The 23,171-nt window shown below is 47.8% G+C and overlaps 2 protein-coding genes across 5 annotated transcripts in view; both read left to right on the top strand.

The window, feature by feature from the left end:
• The window catches only part of LOC133360782 (collagen alpha-1(X) chain-like), a 43,585-nt gene extending 21,875 nt beyond the window's left edge, over positions 1 to 21,710 (top strand). The window contains exons 1-4 of one of the 3 annotated variants that reach the window (XM_061579655.1): positions 662 to 737; positions 8,863 to 9,052; positions 12,686 to 12,730; positions 21,172 to 21,710. In XM_061579655.1, the coding sequence (XP_061435639.1) occupies positions 8,872 to 9,052; positions 12,686 to 12,730; positions 21,172 to 21,653 (708 nt within the window). In that variant the 5' untranslated portion in view covers positions 662 to 737; positions 8,863 to 8,871 and the 3' untranslated portion in view covers positions 21,654 to 21,710. Of the gene's footprint in view, positions 1 to 661; positions 738 to 833; positions 1,302 to 8,862; positions 9,053 to 12,685; positions 12,731 to 21,171 lie in introns of those variants that run through there. The other 2 variants (XM_061579656.1, XM_061579657.1) reach the window with 2 other exon arrangements.
• The window catches only part of LOC133360786 (charged multivesicular body protein 1B1), a 406,386-nt gene that overhangs the window by 145,952 nt on the left and 237,263 nt on the right, over positions 1 to 23,171 (top strand). The window lies entirely within an intron of this gene.

The raw sequence follows: 23,171 nt of genomic DNA, 5'->3' as shown, positions 1-23,171 counted from the left end.
TCTGCAGCACAACTATGCGTGAGGCATTGCAACAAGTTACGCTCGGGTAGGGATCGGTATTTCCACAGCAGATCATAGCATAGTGGGTGTGGAACTCACATAGTTTGAACCAGAGAGTCGGCCGATCAGCACTCACTTCTGCACGTTGGATGCTGGGCCGAGTGCTGGTGAGTCCCACCACAGTATCGGCATTAGATGAAATAGAATTGGTTTGTCGATCCAGGACAGAGAAGTTCTGGGTATGGCCCCCCATTATCCAGGGAAGAGGGGAGGCATATCTTGACCAGACCACTCAGCTCGCTCAGCCAGAGTCCCGCGAGAGCAAGGCCTGGCTGCAAACAGACGGTCACTAGCAGCATGAGTCACAGCGTCACCATCGCAAGGTGTTGTTGCTGTTGTTAATGTTGCTGTTGTTAATGTTGCTGTTGTTAATGTTGCTGTTGTTAATGTTGTTGTAGTTGTTATTGTTGCATTTGTTTTTTTCTGTTTCTGATAACGAGTCCATGGCCCCTAACCGCTCCTCAGCTCTCTCCCTCTATCGCTCTTTTTTTTCGTGACCTTCCCCTGCCCCAATCTCTAAAACACACACAGGGGGAGAGTGGGGGAGATGTTTGCTCACAAGGGAGGCAATAATAAACGGGGGGGGGGGGGCAGTCTGCGACACCAATCGTTGCTGACTGGGCCTCGTACAGATCTCCTCTCGCACAGAGCTCCTCTTCTTCACATCTGCTCTCCAGGTAAAGGCAGAGCTCGCTTGGCGCTCCTCAACATGCGTTGCTCCTGGAGAAGTGAGCGCTCATCCAATCAGCGTGACAGGGGGTCATTATAGTATCATGGGAAATATGGGGATGCATTCCCGACATTATTTCTTTGGTATCAGCAATATATAGGAGGGCTTCATTGAGGTATCGGTAATAACGCCAACAATAATAATACGGACGATAAACGTTACCTCTTAAAAAAAAATACAAAATCATAAGTAAGTATTATGAACTGTATTCCTGAATGCATTGTTCTGAACTCCTACAAGGCAGCGGTGGGGCAGCTGCTGCGCTCCCAGTTATATATACGGGGTGGTATTTCTTGTGATCTCTCATTTACTTGATATAGCTCTCGTGGCTGTGACGGTTCCACCTGAAGACGGAGGCTTGTGTTGCTTCCGAAACGTCGTGATTTTTTATTTTGTTTTATTTTACTTTTATTAATTAAAATTTTTACCTACGTGACTTTACCGAAAAAACCTAAGAAGATGCGAGATGCTCTTTCTGGCGATGCGAGACTTGGCCAGATTTTTTTAGAAGGTAAGTAATCGAAAGCACGAATTGAGCAAGGGCACGTAAGTTTCATCAGAGCTATGTATGTATTAACACAATTTGTTTAACAATTGAGCAGCAAAGGGGTGCAAGTCTGCAGTGAAGGTTAAGAACCACTGGTCTAAATGTCTCTGGTGAGGTTTATTTTAGCTGGAGCCTGTAACTCTATCCTGCTCTCTCATGATTTCTCACCTGGCAAAATTTTTTTTTGTTAAACGTAATCGTGACCACGAATCGTGATCATCGAATCGCGGGGAGTGATGTGGTGTGTTCTGGTTGGCTCAGCCGTGCATCTTTCTCATTGGCTAAGCGAATCTTGGGGGCGGGGTGACGTTTCCTAAGGCAGCGCCGCCGAGTGTTCTCACTCGTGAGCGCTTTGCAGATTATTTTTGGATTTCGTTCAAAACGTTCTCCACGACAAAGGGCACTAGAATGAATCGGCGTCCTGTGAGGTCTCGCAAAGCGAGGTTCTGCCCGTGCTATGACTGCACAACAATATTAACCCCAAGGACCCGTTGCCTAATGGATGTGAAGTGCATTGCATTTACTTTTTTGGCGGTCAAGCTCGGCAACGTTTATTTTAATATTTTATTTACTCTCTAGCGCCACTCGGCACGCTTATTTCGGTAACATTTCACCACTTTAATGATGGTTCAACATCTCAGTAGCACAATAATAGACAAAGAATCCCCGTATAGCCTTAACAGGAGCAAGTGCCTTTAGCGAGTAGCGTCTGATAAAGCCGGAACGATTCACGAGGGGGTTGGTGCAGAAGGAATGGGGGAGGTCTGTAAGGAAGGGGCAAACCCCCCCCACCGCTAACCTCCAGAAGTCGTGGTTCCTGTAACTGCTGTTGGTATGTGCGTGTGTGTCGACTCGGACTCAAATGAGTGTCTGGCACGGTGTGTAGTAAACATCGCCACGACGGAGACAAAAGCGACTGCGCATGGTGCTGGCCACCCACCCCCCCGTGTACCGTGCCGGCCTTCGTAGGTGCTGCTCGCTTACAGCACTTGTCCCAACAGTCTGTCAAAGATATACGGGGGATATTCTTTGGGTCTTTCGGTGAAGTCACGTAGATAGTGTTGCACACTTGAAATGAAGGACGTGGGCAAGTGCTCCAAATCGAGGGCAAGCACATTTATTTATTGTGGTTAATATTAATCTTGTGAAGAACAACACCCTCACTCTGCAAAATGCAACAGCACGTGTTACATGTAGCAATTCTTACGAGTCGCCATTAAGGCATTAACCATATGGCTGGTTTACACATCCGGTTATTCATTAACCTCTTTCTCTTAAACCCAATTCTACTACTGATAAACCATCTTTGTCTTTGACAATCACATTTGAACATCACTATTCGAATATTACTTTAATCCTAAGCTGTATGTCTATCTATACCATCCACGTATCTTACACCCATTATATGTACTGTATGTGTACAGTATACTTACTGTATATCACCATTGTACAGCTTACTACTTTACATGTGTTCTATTCTCAATAGCATTGCAAGTAGTCATTCTCTGGGTACATGGGCATGGTTATAGACTAAACAGTATTAGAGTTAGAGAATTACAATGACAGTAACTAATTACAGTGCGTCATCCCTTTACAATGCACAATGCTAAAACGCCTCTAATTGCATATATCACAAACGAACAATTCAAAGCCAATCTTAAAGTCTAGAACAAGTCTAGAACATTTATATAACGATCAAAAACAACCTTTGGGTCCTTTACCTGTAAAATGCAACAGCACGTGTTACACGCAGCAATTCTTCCGAGTCGCCATTAACCATGTGGTTGGTTTACACGTGCGGTTATTCATTAACCCTGCCAGCCACCTACAGGCCCAACTCAGTCATCACATGCTGCTGTACACACATGCATTGATGCACTGCACAGCACATCAGGACTTTCACAGAACCACACTTTACTCCCTTGCTGCACAAGAATATAATTAAAAGAGTGATCCATTCCTAATGTGCCACAATAGGTTAAAATAAAATAACAAAAAACTACGACGTTTCGATCGCAACACAAGCGGTCATTAGGAAAAGGGGGTTAGCTTCTAAAGGCAACTGTTTATAAAGGTTTGAAATGGGCATAGCCCAAATGTCCAGCAGCCATTGTTAATGTAAGTGGTGGGCAGCGATGGTGGTGGGTTTTCCACCAATCAAAGGGCTGCCAGGTAAAAATTTGCGTGTTAATGTAAGATCGTTGACCGGCCTCCACGGCGAGCGCGCCGAGGTGGCTATGTTAATGTGAGATATTCGCATGTTAATGGGAGATCGCAGAGCAGCAACCTCGAGGTCGGCGTGCGAGGTGGCTGTGTTAATGTAAGAAATTAAAATCAGAGAGCCGAAAATAACGACTAACACAGCCACCTCGCGCGCCGACCTCGAGGTTGCTGCTCTGCGAATCTCCCATTAACATGCGAATCTCTCACATTAACATAGCCACCTCAGCACGCCCCGCGGAGGCGGCTCAACGATCTTACATTAACATGCTAATACTTACCTGCCAGCCCTTTGATTGGTGGAAAACCCACCACCGTCGCGGTCGCTGCCCACCACTTACATCAACATTAGCTGCTGACATTTTGGCTACGTCCATTTCAAACCTTTATAAACCATTTCCTTTAGAAGCTAACCCCCTTTTCCTGATGACGACAGCTTGTGTTGTGATCGAAACGTCGTAGTTTTTTGTTATTTTCTTAGAACCTATCTGCGTGACTTTACTGAAAGACACAAATAACATGAATTCTTGCAGTCGCGAAAGCTTTAAGTCAGTGTGCATGGAGATCTTTGCCTTTGTATAGTGGGGAGCAGTAATGTAGCGGTTTGAGTGCTGCTCAATGAACCTGTCGACCCGAGTTCGATTTCTGCTCATGTCCAACACCATTGACGAATATCTGAACCAGTCCTGGGCCTCCCCTAGGTCGACTCAGCCTCAAATTCGTACCTGGTGTGGTGTGTAGTGAACATCGCCACTGGGGAGACAAAGACGACCGGGCGTGGTGCTGGCCACCTACCCCCTCGTGCTGTGCCGGCCTTCATAAGTGCTCGCGAATAACACTTGCCCCTACAGTCTGTTAAGGTTATATGGGGGACCTTTGACCTTGTGAGCCTTCGTTTCTGTGTGTGCGAGTCTGTTAGCTTTAATGGGGAATTTTCATTCCTTGACATTATTAGAAGATTTTGGGCCCAACGGCCCTCATCTCCTGCGTCCTGCGCAGGGCTTGGTGGCCATGAAGGCTAAGCTATGTAATAGCAAAATTTAAACTACTGTAAGGGAGGAAGATTCCAATTTTCTGCAGTGTTTGTCCTTGGCCCTTGTTGGTGGTGACTCCAAAAATGGGACGAATTGGAAATAGTTTTCATGTCATCTACATTGGAAATTTGTTTCAACTGGAGCCAGAGGAATCTGACAAAAATAGCTTTGTCTTGTCGTGAGGTTCACTTGAAACTATGGCTTCGATTATGTGAGTGTTCATTGTCAACATGATAGAGTGTGTTCCATTGTTGTGTCGAAATTCCAACCTTCAGTTTGAGCAAGTGTGGTGGAAATTCAGAAGGGTTGACCCGGTTGATGAATTAAAGCAGAGAGATTCGTTCAATATCCACTGTATGTATCTGAGCTTTTGTAAACTATCTTCAACAGGAAAACGGTTCATCATTCAATTATTCAAATCGACGTCACTGTATTAGCAATGATGGCATGGTTTTCAACCCATGTCGCATCATTGCAGTTATCCTTCAGGCCATCACAAACGAAATCACAGATTATTGAGGTTCTCAGATGACAGTAGGTATTTAGAATTTGAGTTTTGAATTGACTAGGTAATGTATCCATGGGTGCCTTTCAATTTTAAAGGTCCAGTAAGGATTTTGCAAACTTTGTATCATGATTTCCTCCAGCTGTGGCAATTTGCATGTTGGTTTGAGGTTTGAATTTCACCGGATGTGATCAAAGCGCTGTATTCTTCAACATTGCGTCGATGATTTGAGGTCTCCCTCCATGACGAATTGCAGGCAAGATGTGTTTACAATCACCGGCCGACAGGATTGTAAGACCTCCAAAAGGCTTGATATTTGTTTGTACATCTGTAGTGGGTTATTTTATGGAGATGGAGACGTTGAGGTAGAGGCAACACAGTATGTTTATTTCTAACTACAGCAACTCCCTTACGCCCCCGATCTAGGGAGGTATGACCTCCGGGCTCTCGCGACCTAAACACTGCCCCCTGCTGGCTCCCAGCCCTCTGGCTATCCGTGTCCTAGGGGAGGCTACCTGACCCAACCCAGCCAAGGTACGGGTCCCGACCACTGGTCCCAGCTTGGCCCGGCCCTGAGAAGGACGTCAGGCTAGAGGTCCCAGGGTCCTGACTAGGGAGGCTATCCTGACCCGACCCAGCCAAGGTACGGGTCCGACCTCTGGTCCAAGCTCGACCCGGCCCTTACAAGGGCAGCGGGCTCGAGGTCCCAGGGTCCTAGTCTCGCTGGTCTTCAGTCTTCGTAACTCTGCCCTCAACCTGCGGAGAGGTCCGGCTTTTATACACCTCTCTGGTGTGTCAGCCTCTGGCCACGCCCCCTTTTCAGGAGGGGGGGGGGGTCCCGGAGGATTCCCGGACACCCCGCATCCCCCTCCCTCCCGGGCTAGGGATCGTAACGACCTCCCCGCCGGCTCGAGGTACCGCCCCTGATGGGCACTGTCCGCCATTGCGAGTAAGTGCAGTCCATCTACAGCCCTACACATGCGCGTACACGATCCGACGCTAGACATCTTACAATTAGAAACCTAGGCATTCAAAGATAATGCGATGGTTCATACCGATTATATCTATCACCAAGAGATACATTTTTTGTATTAAGTTGTCCGTCGCATCACTTCTGGTGAAGTTGCAAGTGGATTCCTGTTTGATATCCCGAGGTATCTTGAATGAAGAGTTTGGCCATATTCCATCAAGAGTGCCTGCTATTCCTCACGTAGCAATTGCAATGTTTCCCTCGCATCATACTTTGTCAAGGATGACATTAATGGTTTGTGTTTTTCCCGTGCCTCCACTTGCATAGAGGGCAAAGACTTTGTCTTGTTCTTGTGCAATCGATTCCATGACGTGGTCATACACATCTTTGTACGGGATTAAGAGTGAGCAACTTTCTTTGAATCTTGGCTTCAGCTTCATCAAAATTGGTATCCTCTCGAAGACTCTTGGTACTTGAGCTTTCCGCATTACGTTTTTGGATCAGGTGTAGACGAGAAATTTGCATGAAGATCAAGTCCTTATCATTACACTTTTTCTTGAAGATGGAGGAGAACCGTACATTCAATGAGTGGAGTGAATTAGTTAGTTTTGTCGTTGTGCATCAAGTCTTTTCTAAGTTCATACTTACATTTGTTCTAGAAGATCAGTGGTTCAGCCTGAGTGCAGTAGAAGAGGATAGTGGTGAATACTTGACCTAGTTGAGTCCCAAATCTGATGGTATTGACTACTTACATTACTCGATCCTTTGCATTATTATCCTCAACAAGTCCGAGTTTCACATAGGCTGATTTAAAGGTTACAATTGTGCGCAAGTCTTAATAAGAAGTTGCCCCATGTTTGTGATGCAGAAGCGTGCCCAGATAGTGGAGCACAAGACTGCTGTCGACTTCGTGAGATGGAAACTACGTTGTAAATCAGATGGTCATTTTCAGACCCTATTTTGCCATCGGCGCAATCATACATTACTGAACACGGGCTTGAACCCCAAATTTTTCACGAAAAAAAGACATAAATATGGGATTTAGTTAAGTATATGAAGTATTAACCTTTACTAATGCTTTAACATGTTATAAAACAGCCCCCGAGTGCTATAAATTGATTTGGCGAAGAGTGATAAGTGTAGATTGCAGTACTAAACATGATTATTATTACTGAGATTAACACAAATACATTTGAGAAATGTTTAAAATGTGTTTTTTTTACCTTGTATTCTTCCTTTCCTGCAGTGACGTGACCTTTTATTTAAGAAACAAACTGACTTTTTACTAGGTTGCACAGTAGAAACATTGCTGTTCAAATGTCTGCAGAGTCATGTTGAAAGATGCGCAAATGAAGTTTCTGTGTCAGAAATCGATCAATGGTGACCTTATACTGGAAACACGTTGTAAACGTGTGTCACATTACATCCGGTTTTGTAAACAGGATGTAATGTTTCCCAAATGTTAAATCAACATTTTTACTGACATTTAAAATACATAAAATCAATTATCATATTTTTACTGGCAAATGAGGTCCCCATAGTGAGTAATAATGTTTCACAAATTTTAGGTGATCAAAAAGTTGGCTTAAAAATGAGGATGGAGTAACAAATTCACACTTGTTCCAATTTAGTCTTTGACTTTGGTGTATGGTTACAATGTGGGTATGTGATGTGGTACAGTGTGTGGTTGGTCGGGTATAGTGGGGTGAGCAGGGGTTGAGTAAGTTTGTTAGTGTGTTTATGTAGTTAGATAAATGTGTGCACAGGGCTGGTAACACCTCCACCTGGCACTATTACGAAATACCACAGTGGAAACACCCAACTAAGCTTGTGCTGGAGGCCCCAGGGGGACAGGCGTTAATGGCGCCTTCTGGCCAACCCCCATTTGGTGGAGCCAGACTGATCCCCCCCCCCCCCATCTCGGTGTTCCTCCAGAAACAGGAGACTACTGCGGTTGGCAACGTGGAATATTCAAACTCTCGCTGAGGAGGAGAGGCTGCCGTTCCTCTGTCGGGAGATGGACCGATACCGCCTGACCCTCTGTGGAATGCAGAAGGTCTGGTAGATTGGTTCTGGCTCCAGTTGCCATGAGATGTGAATAGTCCTCCACTCAGGACAGGAAAGTGCCAAACATCAGAGAGTGGCATTGCTGATAAGCAACCGAATGAAGGGTTATGGGAGTGTGTAGGCAAGGTGTGGAAAGCTGTGAGTCCCAGGCTGCTTTGGGCTCACTTCCCATCATCAAGAGGCGAGAAATGATGGTGGTTGCTTACGCCCCCATTAAAAACGAACATCAGTCGAGGGATGCAGACAAGTCCAATGAGTCTCTAACCTCCTGTCCCAAGTACTTGTTAAAGTAGCCCCTCGGGATAGAGTCAGCCTATTGGATGACTTTAATACCCGAGTGGGTCATGATGCACACCTGGGCCCGAGTGATTGAAAGGCATGGGCCAAATCAACTCAATAATAACGTTAGGAGGCTTCTAGCCCATGGCCTTGTAATTAGCAACACACTGTGCCAGTATCAGTGTATCCACACAACATCATGGATGCATGCCTAGTCCAAGCAAGAACATATGCTGGACTATATAGTTACCGAGCAGTGTATGCGGGCCCATGGCCTTGACACCAAGACCTACCGTGGAGTGGATTTTTCCACTGACCAACAACTTATCTATAAGATGCCCCTGCCATTCTTCAACTACGGTGGTAGGTGTCCACTACCCCAGTGGAAGAATGGCAGACTCTGTGCAGCTGACACCACCACCACCAACCACGTGGTTTCTCCGTGCACAGGATTAGGTGATGTCTCACCACATGTCCCTGCTGCTCGCTGCCGCTCTACTCTGTGGTCTGGGAGCTCCCAGCTGGTCGACCTCGGAGCCCTTCCGTCCAGACAAATGCAATTGCATGGGTCCACCCGCGCCACGCGGGCCCCCCGGATATCCTGGGCTGCCGGGATCACCTGGTCCAATGGGGCCCCCTGGTAAGGAAAATAAATGCATTGGAACCCCCCCACACCCCCTCCCGCCACCCACCCACTCACTGACTCGCGCCCCTTTTCACCCAGCCAGTCACCCCCCCCCCCACCTACTTGCTCACCTACTCGCCCCCAACTCACCCCCAACTCATTCACCTACCCACTTACTCACTCAGCCACCTACTCCCTCACTCACCTACTCACTCATAAACTCACCCACTGGGTGAGTGAATAGGTGAGTGCGTGTGTGAGTGGGTGGGTGAGTGTGGCCTTCATGTCCGGCAAAACAACCCCCTACCTCCTCGTGGTGCCGGATGGGAAATGCTGTCGTGGGCAGTGCTGTGGGGGGAGGGCCAATTCCGATTGGCCTTTCCCCTCATGGCGTCTGTGACCACCACAGCGGCTAAATGGAGGCTTTGGATAGGTGCGAGGGGCTGGTAACCCCTCCACCTTCAATTAACTACCACTAAACTACGACCAAAAAATGTAATTAACAAGCTTGTGCCGGAGGCCCCGGGGGGAGAGGCGTCTATGACGTCTCCTGGCCACACCCCATTTGGTGGAGCCAAGAGATTGAATTTTTACCCTTGGGGTCCTCCAGAAACAACAAAAAGCCACTGCGGATAGCCACGTGGAATGTCCGAAAGCTCACTGTGGAGGAAAGGCTGCCACTCCTCTGTTGGGAGCTGGACCGGTACTGCCTGGATGTCTGTGGTATTCAGGAGGTCCGGTAGACCGGCTCTGGCTCCTGCCACCATGAGGGGTGGACAGTCCTCCACTCGGGGCAGGAGACTGCCAAACAACAGGGAGTGGCTCTTCTTCTGAACAAAATAATGAAGGGGGCATGGGAGCGTGGTGGTGAGGTGTGAGAAGCTGTGAGTCCCAGGCTATATTGGGCTCGCCTTCCCATCAACCGTAGGCGAGGAGTGGTGGTCGTGGTTACTTATGCCCCCACCGAAGACGAACATCCGTGGAAGAATGCAGGCAAGGCTGATGAGTCGGATGCCTTCTATGACCTCCTGTCACAGGTGCTAGCTAAAGTGGCCCCTCGGGATAGTCATCTTGTTGGGTGACTTTAATGCCCGAGTTCGTCATGATGCTGGCACCTGGTCTGAAGTGATTGGAAGGCATGGGCCATATCAGCTCAATAACAACAGTAAGAGGCTGCTAGATTTTTGTGCAGCCCATGGGCTTGTAATTACCAACACGCTGTTCCGGCATCGGCGCATCCACACAACATCATGGATGCATGCCGGTTCCAAGCAAGAACATCTGCTGGACTACGAAGTGACAAAACAGCGGATGCGGGCCCATGTCCTTGACACCAGGACCTACCGTGGAGCTGATCTACCCTCTGACCATCGACTAGTCATCTGTAAGATGCGCCTGCCATTATTCCACTCCAGTGGTGGGTGTACACCCAGGACCCCATTCAAACCTAAGGTGGCCTGGTCTCAGCTAGCTGATGAAAGTTGCAAGTGAGAATTTCATCATCGCTTGCGGCTAGGGTTGGCATCGTCCCCCACTCCTCCAGATGTCGAGGGTAAATGGGTGAGGTTTAGGACTGTGACTCAGGCAGCTGCAATGGCTGATTTGAGTACGCGGTCCAGACCTCCCCAGAGACCCTGGCTGACAGAGGAGGTGATCAAGCTGGCTGAGAAAAAGCGACAGGCCCTCTCTCATCAGCTACAGCATCCCACGTCGAAGAATGAGGAGGCTTACCGCAGCCTTTGCTCGAAGGTACGGAGAGCCGTGAAGCTATGCAAGGATGGGTGGTGGTCGCGGGTTGCTGAGGAGATGGAGTCTGCCTCAATGGCCCGCGATCACAAATCCCTATTTAATTCCATCAAAAAGTAACCTTCAGCGCCACACATATTACCATCATTAGGGGAAAAAACATGTTTGCAGATTGTCTGGGCATTTCTGTGAAGTCCTGGGGGAGGGGAAATCCCTCGACATGCAAAACATCGTGGGACAAAGTGGGGATGACCCTGCTGAGGCTGCGGTGCCTCAAATATTGGAAGAGGAAGTCACCCCCTGTGAGGCTGTCTGAGGTGCCATCTGTTGAGGAAGTACTGAAGGCAATCCAGAGTCGGAGACCAGGAAAGGCACCGGGCAGAGATGATCTCCCAAGCAAAATGCTGAGGGAGGGTGGCGTTTGTGCACAGACTGCCCTACATGACATCATAGCAGTCTGGACCACTGGACTGGAAGGATGCCCTAGTGGTCTCCATCTTTCAGAAGGGAGACTGCACAGACTGTAACAACTACAGGGGCATCTCACTCCTCAGTGTGCCGGGAAAGGTCTTGGCAAGGATTATTCAACACCGCCTTGTCAGGCACGCTGAGGAGAGGCTTGCGGAGCCCCAATGTGGTTTCAGGAAAGGGCGGTCCTGCACAGATGCCATATTTTATGTCCGTTTGCTACAGCAGAGGTGTAGGGAATTCCAACAAGACCTACATCTCTGCTTTATTGACCTGGTCAAGGCCTATGATACCATCAGTAGGCCTGGGCTCTGGGTTGTTCTTTGTGCTTTCGGAGTCCCTGACCCGCTGCTCACGATCATTTAAGGACCTTCATGATGGTGAGCGGGCCCGGGTAAAACTACGTGGCCGGGAGTCGGAGCCATTCCCTGTTCATCTTGGGGTGTGACAGGGATGTCCTCTGGCTCAAACATTATTTAACATCTATTTCGACCACATAGTTCGTGAAGCCTTCAGTAGCTGTACCGGGGAAATTTTCATCTGGTACAGATACAATGGGAGGCTGATTGATGCCCAGGTGCGGTCAAGGGATTGCTCCCTATTGGTCAACCACGTTATGTATACCGATGACCTGGTAATTGTGGCTCACTCAGAGGAGGAGTTGGAGGCGCTGCTGCTGATAACTGGAGTGTGCCACTAAGAGGTGGGGCATTACCATCAGCCCCACCAGCGAGAGACCTGTTACAACAAGAGGCTAATTTATGTGGCGATGGGCAAGCAAGCGGGGTTTGAGCTGAAAAGGAATTCCATCCCCGGACGCAAGCACGTCAGTTGTGTTAATGGGGGAGATTAGGGAGCGAGAGATTAGGTAGAGAGATTAGCATGAAATAAACTTCCGTCGCTGCATAAGAGTTCGGTCGCATATGCACACCACAGCAGTGTTTATAGATGATTAGCACTATGTTGATGGGAGAGATTAGGCAGGGAGATTAGGGGGATTAGCAAGTTAATGTCATACTCTTTGGTTCTTTCGGTAACGTCACGTAGATATAAAATAAAACAACATAAATCACGATGTTTCGGGCCCGAAACGTTTTTTATTTTGTTTGTGATTTTACTGAAAGAACCAAAGAGTATGGATTCCTGCAGTCACGAAAGCTTAAAATCAAATTAATGTCATGTCTATGTGTAACACAAGCTGCGGCGCTGCCAACTGCACTGTGAGGCAAGCGCGTCGACGCAAGTGAACCACTGTAACGTTGGTTGCGTCAGTGAGACACAAAGCCCATCATACTGTAGTTGAGTTTTTAAAAAAGTTCTTAGCGCATCCAGAAGGCGAGTGGCTTTGATGTGTGCTGTCTAATAGGACATTGAGTTCAGGCTAATAATGAGGGATCTTTGTCTGCGTCTTTGTCTTTGTCTGTTCCACATTAGGTCTACCTGGAATTCCCTGTAAGAGTAGTGAGCAAGGACTTCCAGGTGCGTCCACACAAACTCGACAGCATTCTCTGAAAACATCTTGACTTGCGGCTTGCTCTGTAATTCCTCAACGATTGTCAGATTGAAATTTGCATGAACGACGCATTGTTATGAATCAAAACATTATTACAACTGCAAGTTTTACGATGATGATTATGATTATTAGTTTAAAACTAATAGACTTTACCCTTTCAAGCTAAAATACATGAGATGTTAAGATGTTCAGACACCTATTTTTGCAAGGCGTCATCAAGTCTGCATTCACCACACATCATGCTTGTGGTAAAACATGCAAACAAACATTTTGATAATGTATGCATTGTCTTTGAAACTGATTGGCCTACACCCGAGACAGCCTCTTTTATTGCCTTGTCTCACCACCCGTGTTAGACCAGAGAATAACGACAGAAGGCGAACACTGCAAGGACAATGGAAATATTACAGCATTAATAGCTTGGGTCGAGCAGTTATAGCTATAGGACCTTTTTTGTATCTATGTTATAACATTTTTTTAAATTAAATCATGTTTGTTTTCATGCTTTACCACAAGCATGATGTGTGGTTGATGCAGACTTGCTTGCAACAATGGGCTCGTGTCTGAATATCTTACCACCTATTGTATTTAGCTTGGAAGGGTAAAGCTTATATATTCTTTTCAAAATTTTTGATACTGGCCACAAATGGTCCCATAGATTATTACTAAACTAGTTTACCCAGGAAAAGCTCACAGAGTCTCAAGAACATGTTTTACAGGAGGGTACTTCCAAGTGTTCGCAATAGCGAGTGTTGCTGCTACTCGAACAAAGCTGGTGGTCACCGCATTGCGCGCTTTCAGATGCGCTTCTGCGGCCGTCTGGAACGCTCTTCAGATTTTAGGAAGTCACTGGAGCTATGCACTTTACCATCTAAATTGAAAACTAATTTCATTATAACTGCCTTTTGTGTTTAGTTTGTCTTTCCCCCCTTCACCTCCAATTATCGCGGTTGGCTACGTATGGTGCAAAATAAGTTCAATATACAGTGATACCTCGGTTCACGAACGCTTCGGTTCATGAACAACTCGGTTCACGAACAGAAAATTTCATAAAAATATGCTCCGGTTCACGAACTCCGCTTCGGTTCACGAACAGGAGCCGCGGCCATTTTTATGCTAATTCCAGGCTGTCACATGGTCGTGACTTCCTGTAGGAAGATCGTGGAGAGAAGCAGAGACACAGAAAGAAGTACTGTGAGTACTGTGAAGACACTTTCAGTGACTTTTGGATTTTTGGTGTGCTTTTTAGCACATACAGTACTGTACTACTGTACTGTACAATACTGTACTTACTGTATTGTACAGTTCACCCGTTTGAGTGCTTACTGTACTGGACTCCCAAACAATAACCGCCTCCCACCCACCTCCCACCTGCCTTCCTCCATGTCAGAAGTCATCTCAAGCAAGGTTAGTGTTCTCTCTTTATACATTACTATACTGTACAGTACTACAGTAATGTGTATTGTCATTTGTTTCATATTTTTGTGCTTCAAAAACCAAAAAAAAAGGTCAGAACGGATTAACCGGATTTACATTGAACCCCAAGGGGAAAATGTGCCTCGGTTCACGACCAATTCGGTTCACGACCAGTCAGTTCACGAATTAAGTTCATGAACCGAGGTATCACTGTACATGCTGCTGCTGCTGTGTGTGATCTCAATCTCTTGGAGTGGTGGCACAGCAGTTAGCATGCTGCGCTACGAACCCGGCATAGACCCGATTTAGATTACCGCTCACGGCCAACACCACTAACATCATAGACAATCATCTGAACCGGTCCTGGGCCTCCCCTACTTAGACTCGGCCTCAAATGAGGGGACAGTCTGGTGTAGTAAACATCACCACTAGGAAGACAAAGGAGGCCGGGCGGGGTGTTAGCCACCCACTCCCTCGTGTGCCGTGCAGGCATTCATTGGTGCTGCTAGCTAACAGCACTTGGCTCGGCAGGCTGTTTAGGCTATACAGGTTGTCGTTGATCTCAACTGAGTGACTTGAAGGACATTTTTTAGGAATTTAGATGTTTTGGCCAATCCCTGCTCAACTGTGGAGATGAATCCAGCACGAGGCGTGCCTGAGAATGGCTGCGCAATGAAAACGGACTGTGATTGAATCGCCGATCGTGCGGATATTAGCCAATCAGAAAAAGGGGGGTGATTCGCACGAAGTTATACTAACCAATGGGATTACTCGATCCGTGGATCTCTTACCAACGAATTGACATAGTGATTAACCCTCGATGAATCGATACTCTAACTTGGCTCTTGGGTCGACTTTGAGCAGAATCAATACAATAGACACCTCTATTCACGATGCACAATAACAACAACAACCGCCATTTGCCACTAAGTGGCGGTGACGTCACCACGACGCTTGTGCCACGCTGTGTGCACCTTGAGGCCACGTGAAATGTCGAACGCCCGCTGGCAGGAGGTCACGGGGTAGACCCAGGTACCACGGGTCGACTGACTGAGACAACTGGCTGATGCACCACCTGTGCTCCCTACTGTGCCAACTTGCTGTGCCTTAGCCACCCGGCGCTCCGCTCGTTGTTGTTAGCGTCGCTTCTCCGCCCTTCGTTGTTGTTGGAGGGTGACTGCCTCCAATTGCCCACCAGCGTCCTTCACGAGCCTCCTCCACAGAGGCCGATCTTGACACTGCTGATACCAGTCATCGGCAAGTCCACTCAGCTCCACGTCCTCCTGTACCACGTCACTCCATCTCTTCTCAAGCCCATGCTGCATCCGTTTATCCCCCTCTATCCCCCGCTATCCGGCCGAACAAAAGCTGTTTAGGCATGCGGTGGCTGGGCATGCGGGCTACATGACCCAGCCAACGCAGCCTTGCCTGCTGGAGGAGCTCACCGATGGGACTTTTCCCAGATCTTTCTAGGATTTGTGAGCTCCTCACACAATCCAGCCTAGTTAAACCCAGGATGGATCTTAGGCAGGCCAGCCTAAATATTTCCAATCTGCGAAGATGCTCAATTTGGGGGGTCCACGTTTCGCAAGCGTAGAGAAGGGATGGAATGACTGTGGCCAAGAAGACTTGAAGCTTCGTGTGGAGTGACAGACCAGATAGCTTCCACACAGTGTTACGCATCCGATGAAAAGATAATGCCGCTCGACTGATTCTGAGTGAGACCTCTGCTGTCAAACTGGAGCCGGTCATGAGCACACTGCCCAGGTATGTGAAACTCTCCACTTTCTCCACAACTGCCCCATCACCGATTGGGAGTTGTGGGAGTGGAGTGCCCGATGGTACAAAATACCCAGGCAGGTGCTTAGTTGTGGTGGGGCTGATGGTAAGGCCCTCTTAGTGGCACGCTCCAGGTTCAGCATCAGCACGTCCAACTCCTCCTCTGAGTGAGCGGCAATTACCAAATCATCGGCATACATAACGTGGTTGACCAATAAGGAGCCATCCCTTAACCAATCCTGGGCATCGATCAGCCTCCCATTGTATCTGTACCAGATGTAAATTCTTCTGGTACAGCCATCAAAGGCTTCACGGACTACGTGGTCAAAAAGATGTTAAATAATGTGGGAGCCAGAGGACATCCCTGTCGCACCCCAAGGTAAACAGGGAATGACTCCGACTCCCGGCCACGTAGTTTTACCCGAGCCCGCTCACAATCATTAAGGTCCTTAATGATCATGAGCAGAGGGTCAGGGACTCTGAAAGTACGAAGAACAACCCAGAGCCCAGGCCTACTGATGGTATCATAGGCCTTGACCAGGTCAATAAAGCAGAGATGTAGCTCTTTTTGGAATTCTCTACACCTCTGCTGTAGCAAACGGACCGAAAATATGGCATCTGTGCAGGACCGCCCTTTTCTGAAACCACATTGAGGCTCCGCAAGCCTCTCCTTAGCATGCCTGGCAAGGCGATGTTGAATAATCCTTGCCAGGACTTTTCCCGGCACACTGAGGAGTGAGATGCTCTTATAGTTGTTACAGTCTGTGCGGTCCCCTTCTTAAAGAGGGGGACAACCAGGGAATCCTTCCAATCCTGCGGAACCCGTCCAGTGGTCCAGACTGTTATGATGTCACGTAGGGCAGTCTGTGCACAAATGCCACCCTCCCTCAGTATTTCGCTTGGGAGATCATCTTTGCCCGGAGCCTATTCCTGGGCTCAGAACGGATCGCCTTTAGTACTTTCTCAACAGATGGCACCTCAGCCAGCCACTAACAGAGGGTGACTTCTTCAAATATTTGATGCACCGCAGCTTCAGCAGGGTCATCCCCACTTTGTCCCACGATGTTTTCCATGTCGAGGGATTTCCCCTCCCCCAGGACTTAACAGAAATGCTCAGCAAATCTTCAAACCTGCTCCTGGGGGTTGGAGATTGGATCACCGTTTTTCCCCTAATGATGATAATAGGTGTAGCACTGCAGGTTACTGTTTTTGATGGAGTTAAATAGGGATTTGTGATCGCGGGCCATTGAGGCAGACTCCATCTCCTCAGCAACCCGCGACCACCACCCATCCTTGCAGCGCCTCACAGCTCTCCGAACCTCCGAGCGAAAGCTGCGGTAAGCCTCCTCATTCTCTGACGTGGGATGCTGCAGACGATTAGAGTGGGCCTGTCGCTTTTTCTCAGCCATCCTGAACACCTTCTCTGTCAGCCAGGGTCTCTGGGGAGGTCTCGACCGCCTACCCAAAGCAGCCATTGCAGCTGCATGAATCGCAGTCCTAAACTTCGCCCATTTACCATCGACATCTGGAGGAGTGGGGGACGATGCCAACCCCAGCCGCAAGTGATGATGACGTTCTCGCTTGCAACTTTCATCAGCTAGCTGAGACCAGACCACCTTAGGGGCCGTCCATAAATGGCATCACGCACCTGGGGGGGGGGGGGTCAGACATTTGTGACGATGTGTGACGAGGAGAAATGTGACGTCACATAAATGCGCAACTTTAATAAATGTAGACAACACGTTCTACTTAATTAAATAGACTTTTTATTACATGTTTTCTCCTACAACATCGGAGTGCAGCGCCACATTAAATACACACTACAATGACAATAGTTAAAATCGATTTGAAGCATGTTTTATTTTCAAAATCGAAATATGGTTTTGGGGATGGAGGGGGGCAGAGCTTTGTGACGTCATATTTGAGGGGGATCTGACTTTTTGTGACGCCGTGTGATGAGGGGGAGGGGGTAAAAAATCGTCCAAAATCGCGTGACGTCATTTATGGATGGCCCCTTATGTTGGCATGGGGTCCTGGGTGTACACTCACCACCTGAGTGGAAGAATGGCAGGCGCATTATACAGATGACAAGTCGATGGTCAGAGGGCAGATCAGCTCCACGGTAGGTCCTGGTGTCAAGAACATGGGCCTGCATCTGCTGTTCCGTCACTACGTGGTCCAGCAGATGTTCTTGCTTGGACCCGGCATGCATCCATGATGTTGTGTGGATGCGCCGATGCCAGAACAACGTGTTGGTAATTACAAGCCAATGGGCTGCACAAAAATCTAGCAGCCTCCTACAATTGTTATTGAGCTGATCTGGCCCATGGCTTCCAATCACTCCAGACCAGGTGCCAGCATCATGACCAACTCGGGCATTGATGTCACCCAACAAGATGATTCTATCCAGAGGGGCCATTTTAGCTAGCACCTGTGACAGGAGGCCATAGAAGCCATCTGACTCATCAGCCTTGCCTGCATTTCTCCACGGATGTTCGTCTTCGGTGGGGGCATAAGTAACCACGACCACCACTCCTCATCTCCGGTTGATGGGAAGGCGAGCCCAAAATAGCCTGGGGCTTACAGCTTCCCACACCTCACCGCTACGCTCCCACGTCCCCTTCATTCTTTTGTTCAGAAGAAGAGCCATTATCTGTTGTTTGGCAGTCTCCTGCCCCGAGTATAGGACTGTCCACCCCTCATGGTGGCAGGAGCCAGAGCCGGTCCACCGGACCTCCTGAAAGCCACAGAGATTCATGCGGTACTGGTCCAGCTCCTGACAGAGGAGTGGCAGCCTTTTCTCCACAGTGAGCTTTCGGACATTCCACGTGGTCATCCGTAGTGTCTTTTTGTTGTTTCTGGAGGAGCCCCGATGGTAAAGATTCAGAGACACGCCCCACTGGCAACACCACACCTGCTTTCTTCCATATATGGGCCGAATTGGTGATTTTGTGGGGTGTCCGATTTTATTGACTTACAGTGCAAACACTCAGAGGCACCCACAAACCCACGTATGTGTTGTTCGTTGTCGGGTCCTCTTTTTTATCTTCTTACGTAGTTTTATATCGTAGTGCCTAAATGCAATGTCCTTTACAAAACATAAAATTGTACTCAAGATGATAATGAGATAATAAAGAGTAGTATCTATTGACTATAGTAGTATCCACTGACTATAGTAGTAACTACTAATTATATAGTATCTACTGACTCTGTAGTAAGATCTACTGAATATAGTAGTATTTGCTGACTGTAGTGGTATCTACTGACTCTGTAGTAAGATCTACTGAATATAGTAGTATTTGCTGACTGTAGTGGTATCTACTGACCGTAGTAGTATCTGCTGACTGTTTAGTAATATCTACTGACTGTAGTAGTATTTACTGACCGTAGTGGTATCTACTAACTGCAGTAGTATCTACTGACTCAATAGTAATATCTGCCGACTCTAGTAGTATGAACCAACTCTATAGTAGTATATAATGACTATAGTAGCAACTATGAACTTCATTGTAATGTAGTGTAGTAATTACTCACACTGACACGGAGTAACAGGTCACCTGCTTACACTTTATTAATCCTACTCTCGCACCAGTTGTAGGCACACCTCTGACTGCCTCTCACTGTCTTTACACACGCCGCTTCCTTCTCCTACCCGCTCTCATCTACTCCGCCCAGCATCTGCTCTTCTCTATTTCGCCGCTGCTCCCTGCCCTCACCTACGCCTTCTCGCACCCACTCACCCGTCTGTCCCGGGTGGGGGGTCAGGCAACACCTGTCCGGCAACGAGGTGAGAGGCGAGGTCCTGTTCAGGTCTGAGCAGCAGCGGCGACACGTCTCTTCACTTGGTCCCCGAACAACAACTCCCCTTACACACACTCCTGCTTATATACCCCTCCTCATTCTGAGTCCTCATGTGCCCCAATGCTCACACCTGTTTGTCCCCAATTGCACCCTCTCAACTATGCTCACTACGCACATCCCTTTTCTACAGTAGTATGTGATGACTTTACCAGTATCTGCTGACTCTATAGTCGTGTCTTACCAACTCTACAGCAGTATATACTGACTGTAGCAGTATCTGACTATATCGTAGTATCAACTGACTCTATAGTAGTATCCACTGACTATAGTAGTAACTAACTCTATAATAGTAACTTCTGACTCTATAGTAGTAACTTCTGACTATAGTAGTATCTGCTGAATCTATAGCAGTATAAACCAACTCTGTAGTAGTGAATACTGGCTCTAAAGTAGTATCTACTGACTATAGTAGTAACTACTAACGCTATATCAAGATCTGCTGACTGTAGCAGTATCTGCTGACTCTACAGTAGCATCTACCGACTCTACAGTAGTATCTACTGACTCTCTAGTCGTATCTACCGACTCTTTCATAGTATATATCGACTCTATAGCAGTTAACTACTGACTTCACAAAGTGCCGTTGTGAGGCCTAGTCCCGTGCAGAGCTCCCAGCCTCGCCTAGATTGCCCAGCTGGCCGCGGTGGCACCTTTGCAGGCTGGGGCTGGGCTGCTACCCACCCCCACCATCCCCCCACCCGCTCTACAGTAATATTATCTAAGGACTATAATAGTAGTATCTACTGACCCTATAGTAGTAAGTGCACACATTGGGGAGAAGAGGACATCACACTGTGAAGAATTTACCTTAGCGTTGTGTATTTTTTGTTGTTGCATTTTTAACGCGAATGAGAACTCCCCCCACCGATCGTGTGTGTGCATTATTAGTGCAACCACCACCGCTTGCCGGCATTCTCGCGCATGCACAGATGCGTGCTCTAGTGCCACCCTGTGCTTATAAAAGGGAATAAATTGTTAATTAAACTACTTTGAACTTGACACATGTGAAATACGAATAGCACTTTTTCGGAATGCGGCGTGGTATCCGTGTACTTTTTCGATACCTAACCCCCATAGTTTGTCAGTTAAAAACGTCTCGAGGTACCCGCGCAGACAGACACACAAAGAATAACTTTTATAGGTAAGAAGAGTGAGCAGTATAAACAGTCGGCGATAGTAGTCAGGGAGGCAGTGGAGTTTGGGAAATAGAGCATCCATACTTTATCCAACAATTCCACACTGGAAGCCCCAACACCACCCTTAACCCGACCCTTTTCACATTGGCAGCACTCAATTTATAAATCCCCCCCCCCCCCCCACAAACCACTCACCCCTCCACCCCTCCACGCAGGCTGCTCAGGAGCCTCACATTCGCCGCTTGCGTTCTCCGTCAAACTCTCCTCCACCTCGGATGCTTCCATCGGCGTCACCATCACCGTGCCGCCGGGGGGCGTCTTCCACTTCGACTCCGTCGTGGTCAACGGCCAGGGCATCTACGACACCCACTACAACAACTTCACGAGCCCCGTAGCCGGACTTTACTTTTTATCCTTCCACCTCACCCTGGGGGGACCAGGAGAAGCAGGAGTGAGAGGAGCGTATGTGAGGGTGGAGTTGGCAATGAGCAAGGCGGGCGCTGCCAGTGAGAAGGGGAAGATTGTGGCGAATTTCGGTGGCAAGACTGACGAGGAGATTTCTGGCAGCGCCGTGGTTGCGCTTGCCGCCGGAGACTCCGTGTGGCTGCGCGCGCATGAAGGGAACGCTGCCAATATGGTAATTGTGCCCAGGGAAGGGGGGGACAGCATCTTCTCCGGGTTTCTGCTCAGCTACTGAGTGGGGGAGTGGCAGGGGTGGTAGGGAGTGCAGGTGAGCGACACCACGGAATGGGAGGGGGGAAAGAGGAGGGGGAGAAGGAGGGGAGTTGATGATAGAGGAAAAGAGGGGATGGGTGTGGAGGGCAGTAGAGAAGAGAGGAGGGGTGGGAAGGGAAGGGGAGAGGTATTGCACTTTCCACACCATGGCCACATTTATTTGACCTACCCTGACGCCGTTCTTTAGTCTGTGATCGAGGCGTGTCGTCTTGATATAATTCGTGTTGATGTCTGTGCGCAATGAGCTGCCTCAGGCGAGAGGTGAAACTGGCAAATAATTCATTTACAGTGATCAACGCACAGCAAATGCTTATGGAATAAAAAAATATCTGCTGCAAAAATAATTAGTGTGGCGTGAATGGCTAACTCGGTATATCTAACCCTACAAACAACGATCACTGTTCACTCCAACCATGAACTTTAATTTTATCAGGTAAGGCCGACTGTGCTATATAGATATTTTTGAGACTGCGTCCTGGCCACAAATGATATCTCAACGAAGTGGTTTATCACTTGGGAATTTAAAGTGGTGAAATACTCTAAACGTGCGTCAATTGAATGTCTCTCATAAAGAGAGACATGCAAACTCCAAATATACAGGCATCAGGGTCGGGATTGAACCCACAACTTCCTGCATACCAGGCGAGGGAGATAACATTTCGCCACTATGGCACCCCTAGCAGCACTAGGCCTATGCTCGTTTACCTATAAACACTGCAGTGAGTCTCAAGACTCTTTTTCGAGTATCCTGTCACGTTTTTCACAGTAAGGGGCGGTGTTGCTTTTAGTGAGACCCAGAGCGAGGCCCAGAGTGTGGTGCAGAGTGATGGTCATGTAGCCGGCTCGCCCTGTTTCCTCTCCCGTGAATCGTAATGAGGGGGACAGTTTGGCTAAATAGGCAACACAAATTTTGACTTAAAACTTTCGTGACTGCAGGAATTAATATTCTTTGGTTCTTTCGGTAAAGTCAATTAGATAGAAAATATAAGCCATCACCTTGCTATACATAGCAGGGGTAACCAAAAAGATTTCCAAAATCTTGAACAAACACAAGATCCAGGTCCGATTTAACACAGTGCATAAAATTCATGATCTGATCCCATCTGTGAAGGACAAGATTCCTGACATGCAATATCCTGGCGTCTACAAACTAAGCTGTGTCTGCGGCAGCAGTTACTTTGGGGAAACTAAACGACATGTCTCGAACCGTGTTCGTGAACATAAGGCAGATCTGAAACACGGCAGGACCAATACTTCTGCCGTGGTTGATCATTACTTTAATGCGGCTAGCTCACGTGAAATTGATTTCTCTAAGACAATGGTACTTTGCAAGCCGACTGGCTATTAACAAAGATTCGTTCACGAAGCTATCCATATATACAGTCACAGACACAATTTTAACCGAGAGGACGGTTATAAACTCAGCAATCATTGGAAATATGTCATCAACCACTTTGGGTCATGACTTGATTTGTGTTTT

This window comes from Lethenteron reissneri, chromosome 69 (assembly GCF_015708825.2).
Source record: "Lethenteron reissneri isolate LAM-NWPU_2019-01 chromosome 69, ASM1570882v1, whole genome shotgun sequence".
Taxonomy (NCBI): Eukaryota; Metazoa; Chordata; class Hyperoartia; order Petromyzontiformes; family Petromyzontidae; genus Lethenteron; species Lethenteron reissneri.
The sequence above is the reverse complement of the archived record's forward strand: the minus strand, read 5'-3'. Positions and strand labels throughout refer to the sequence as shown.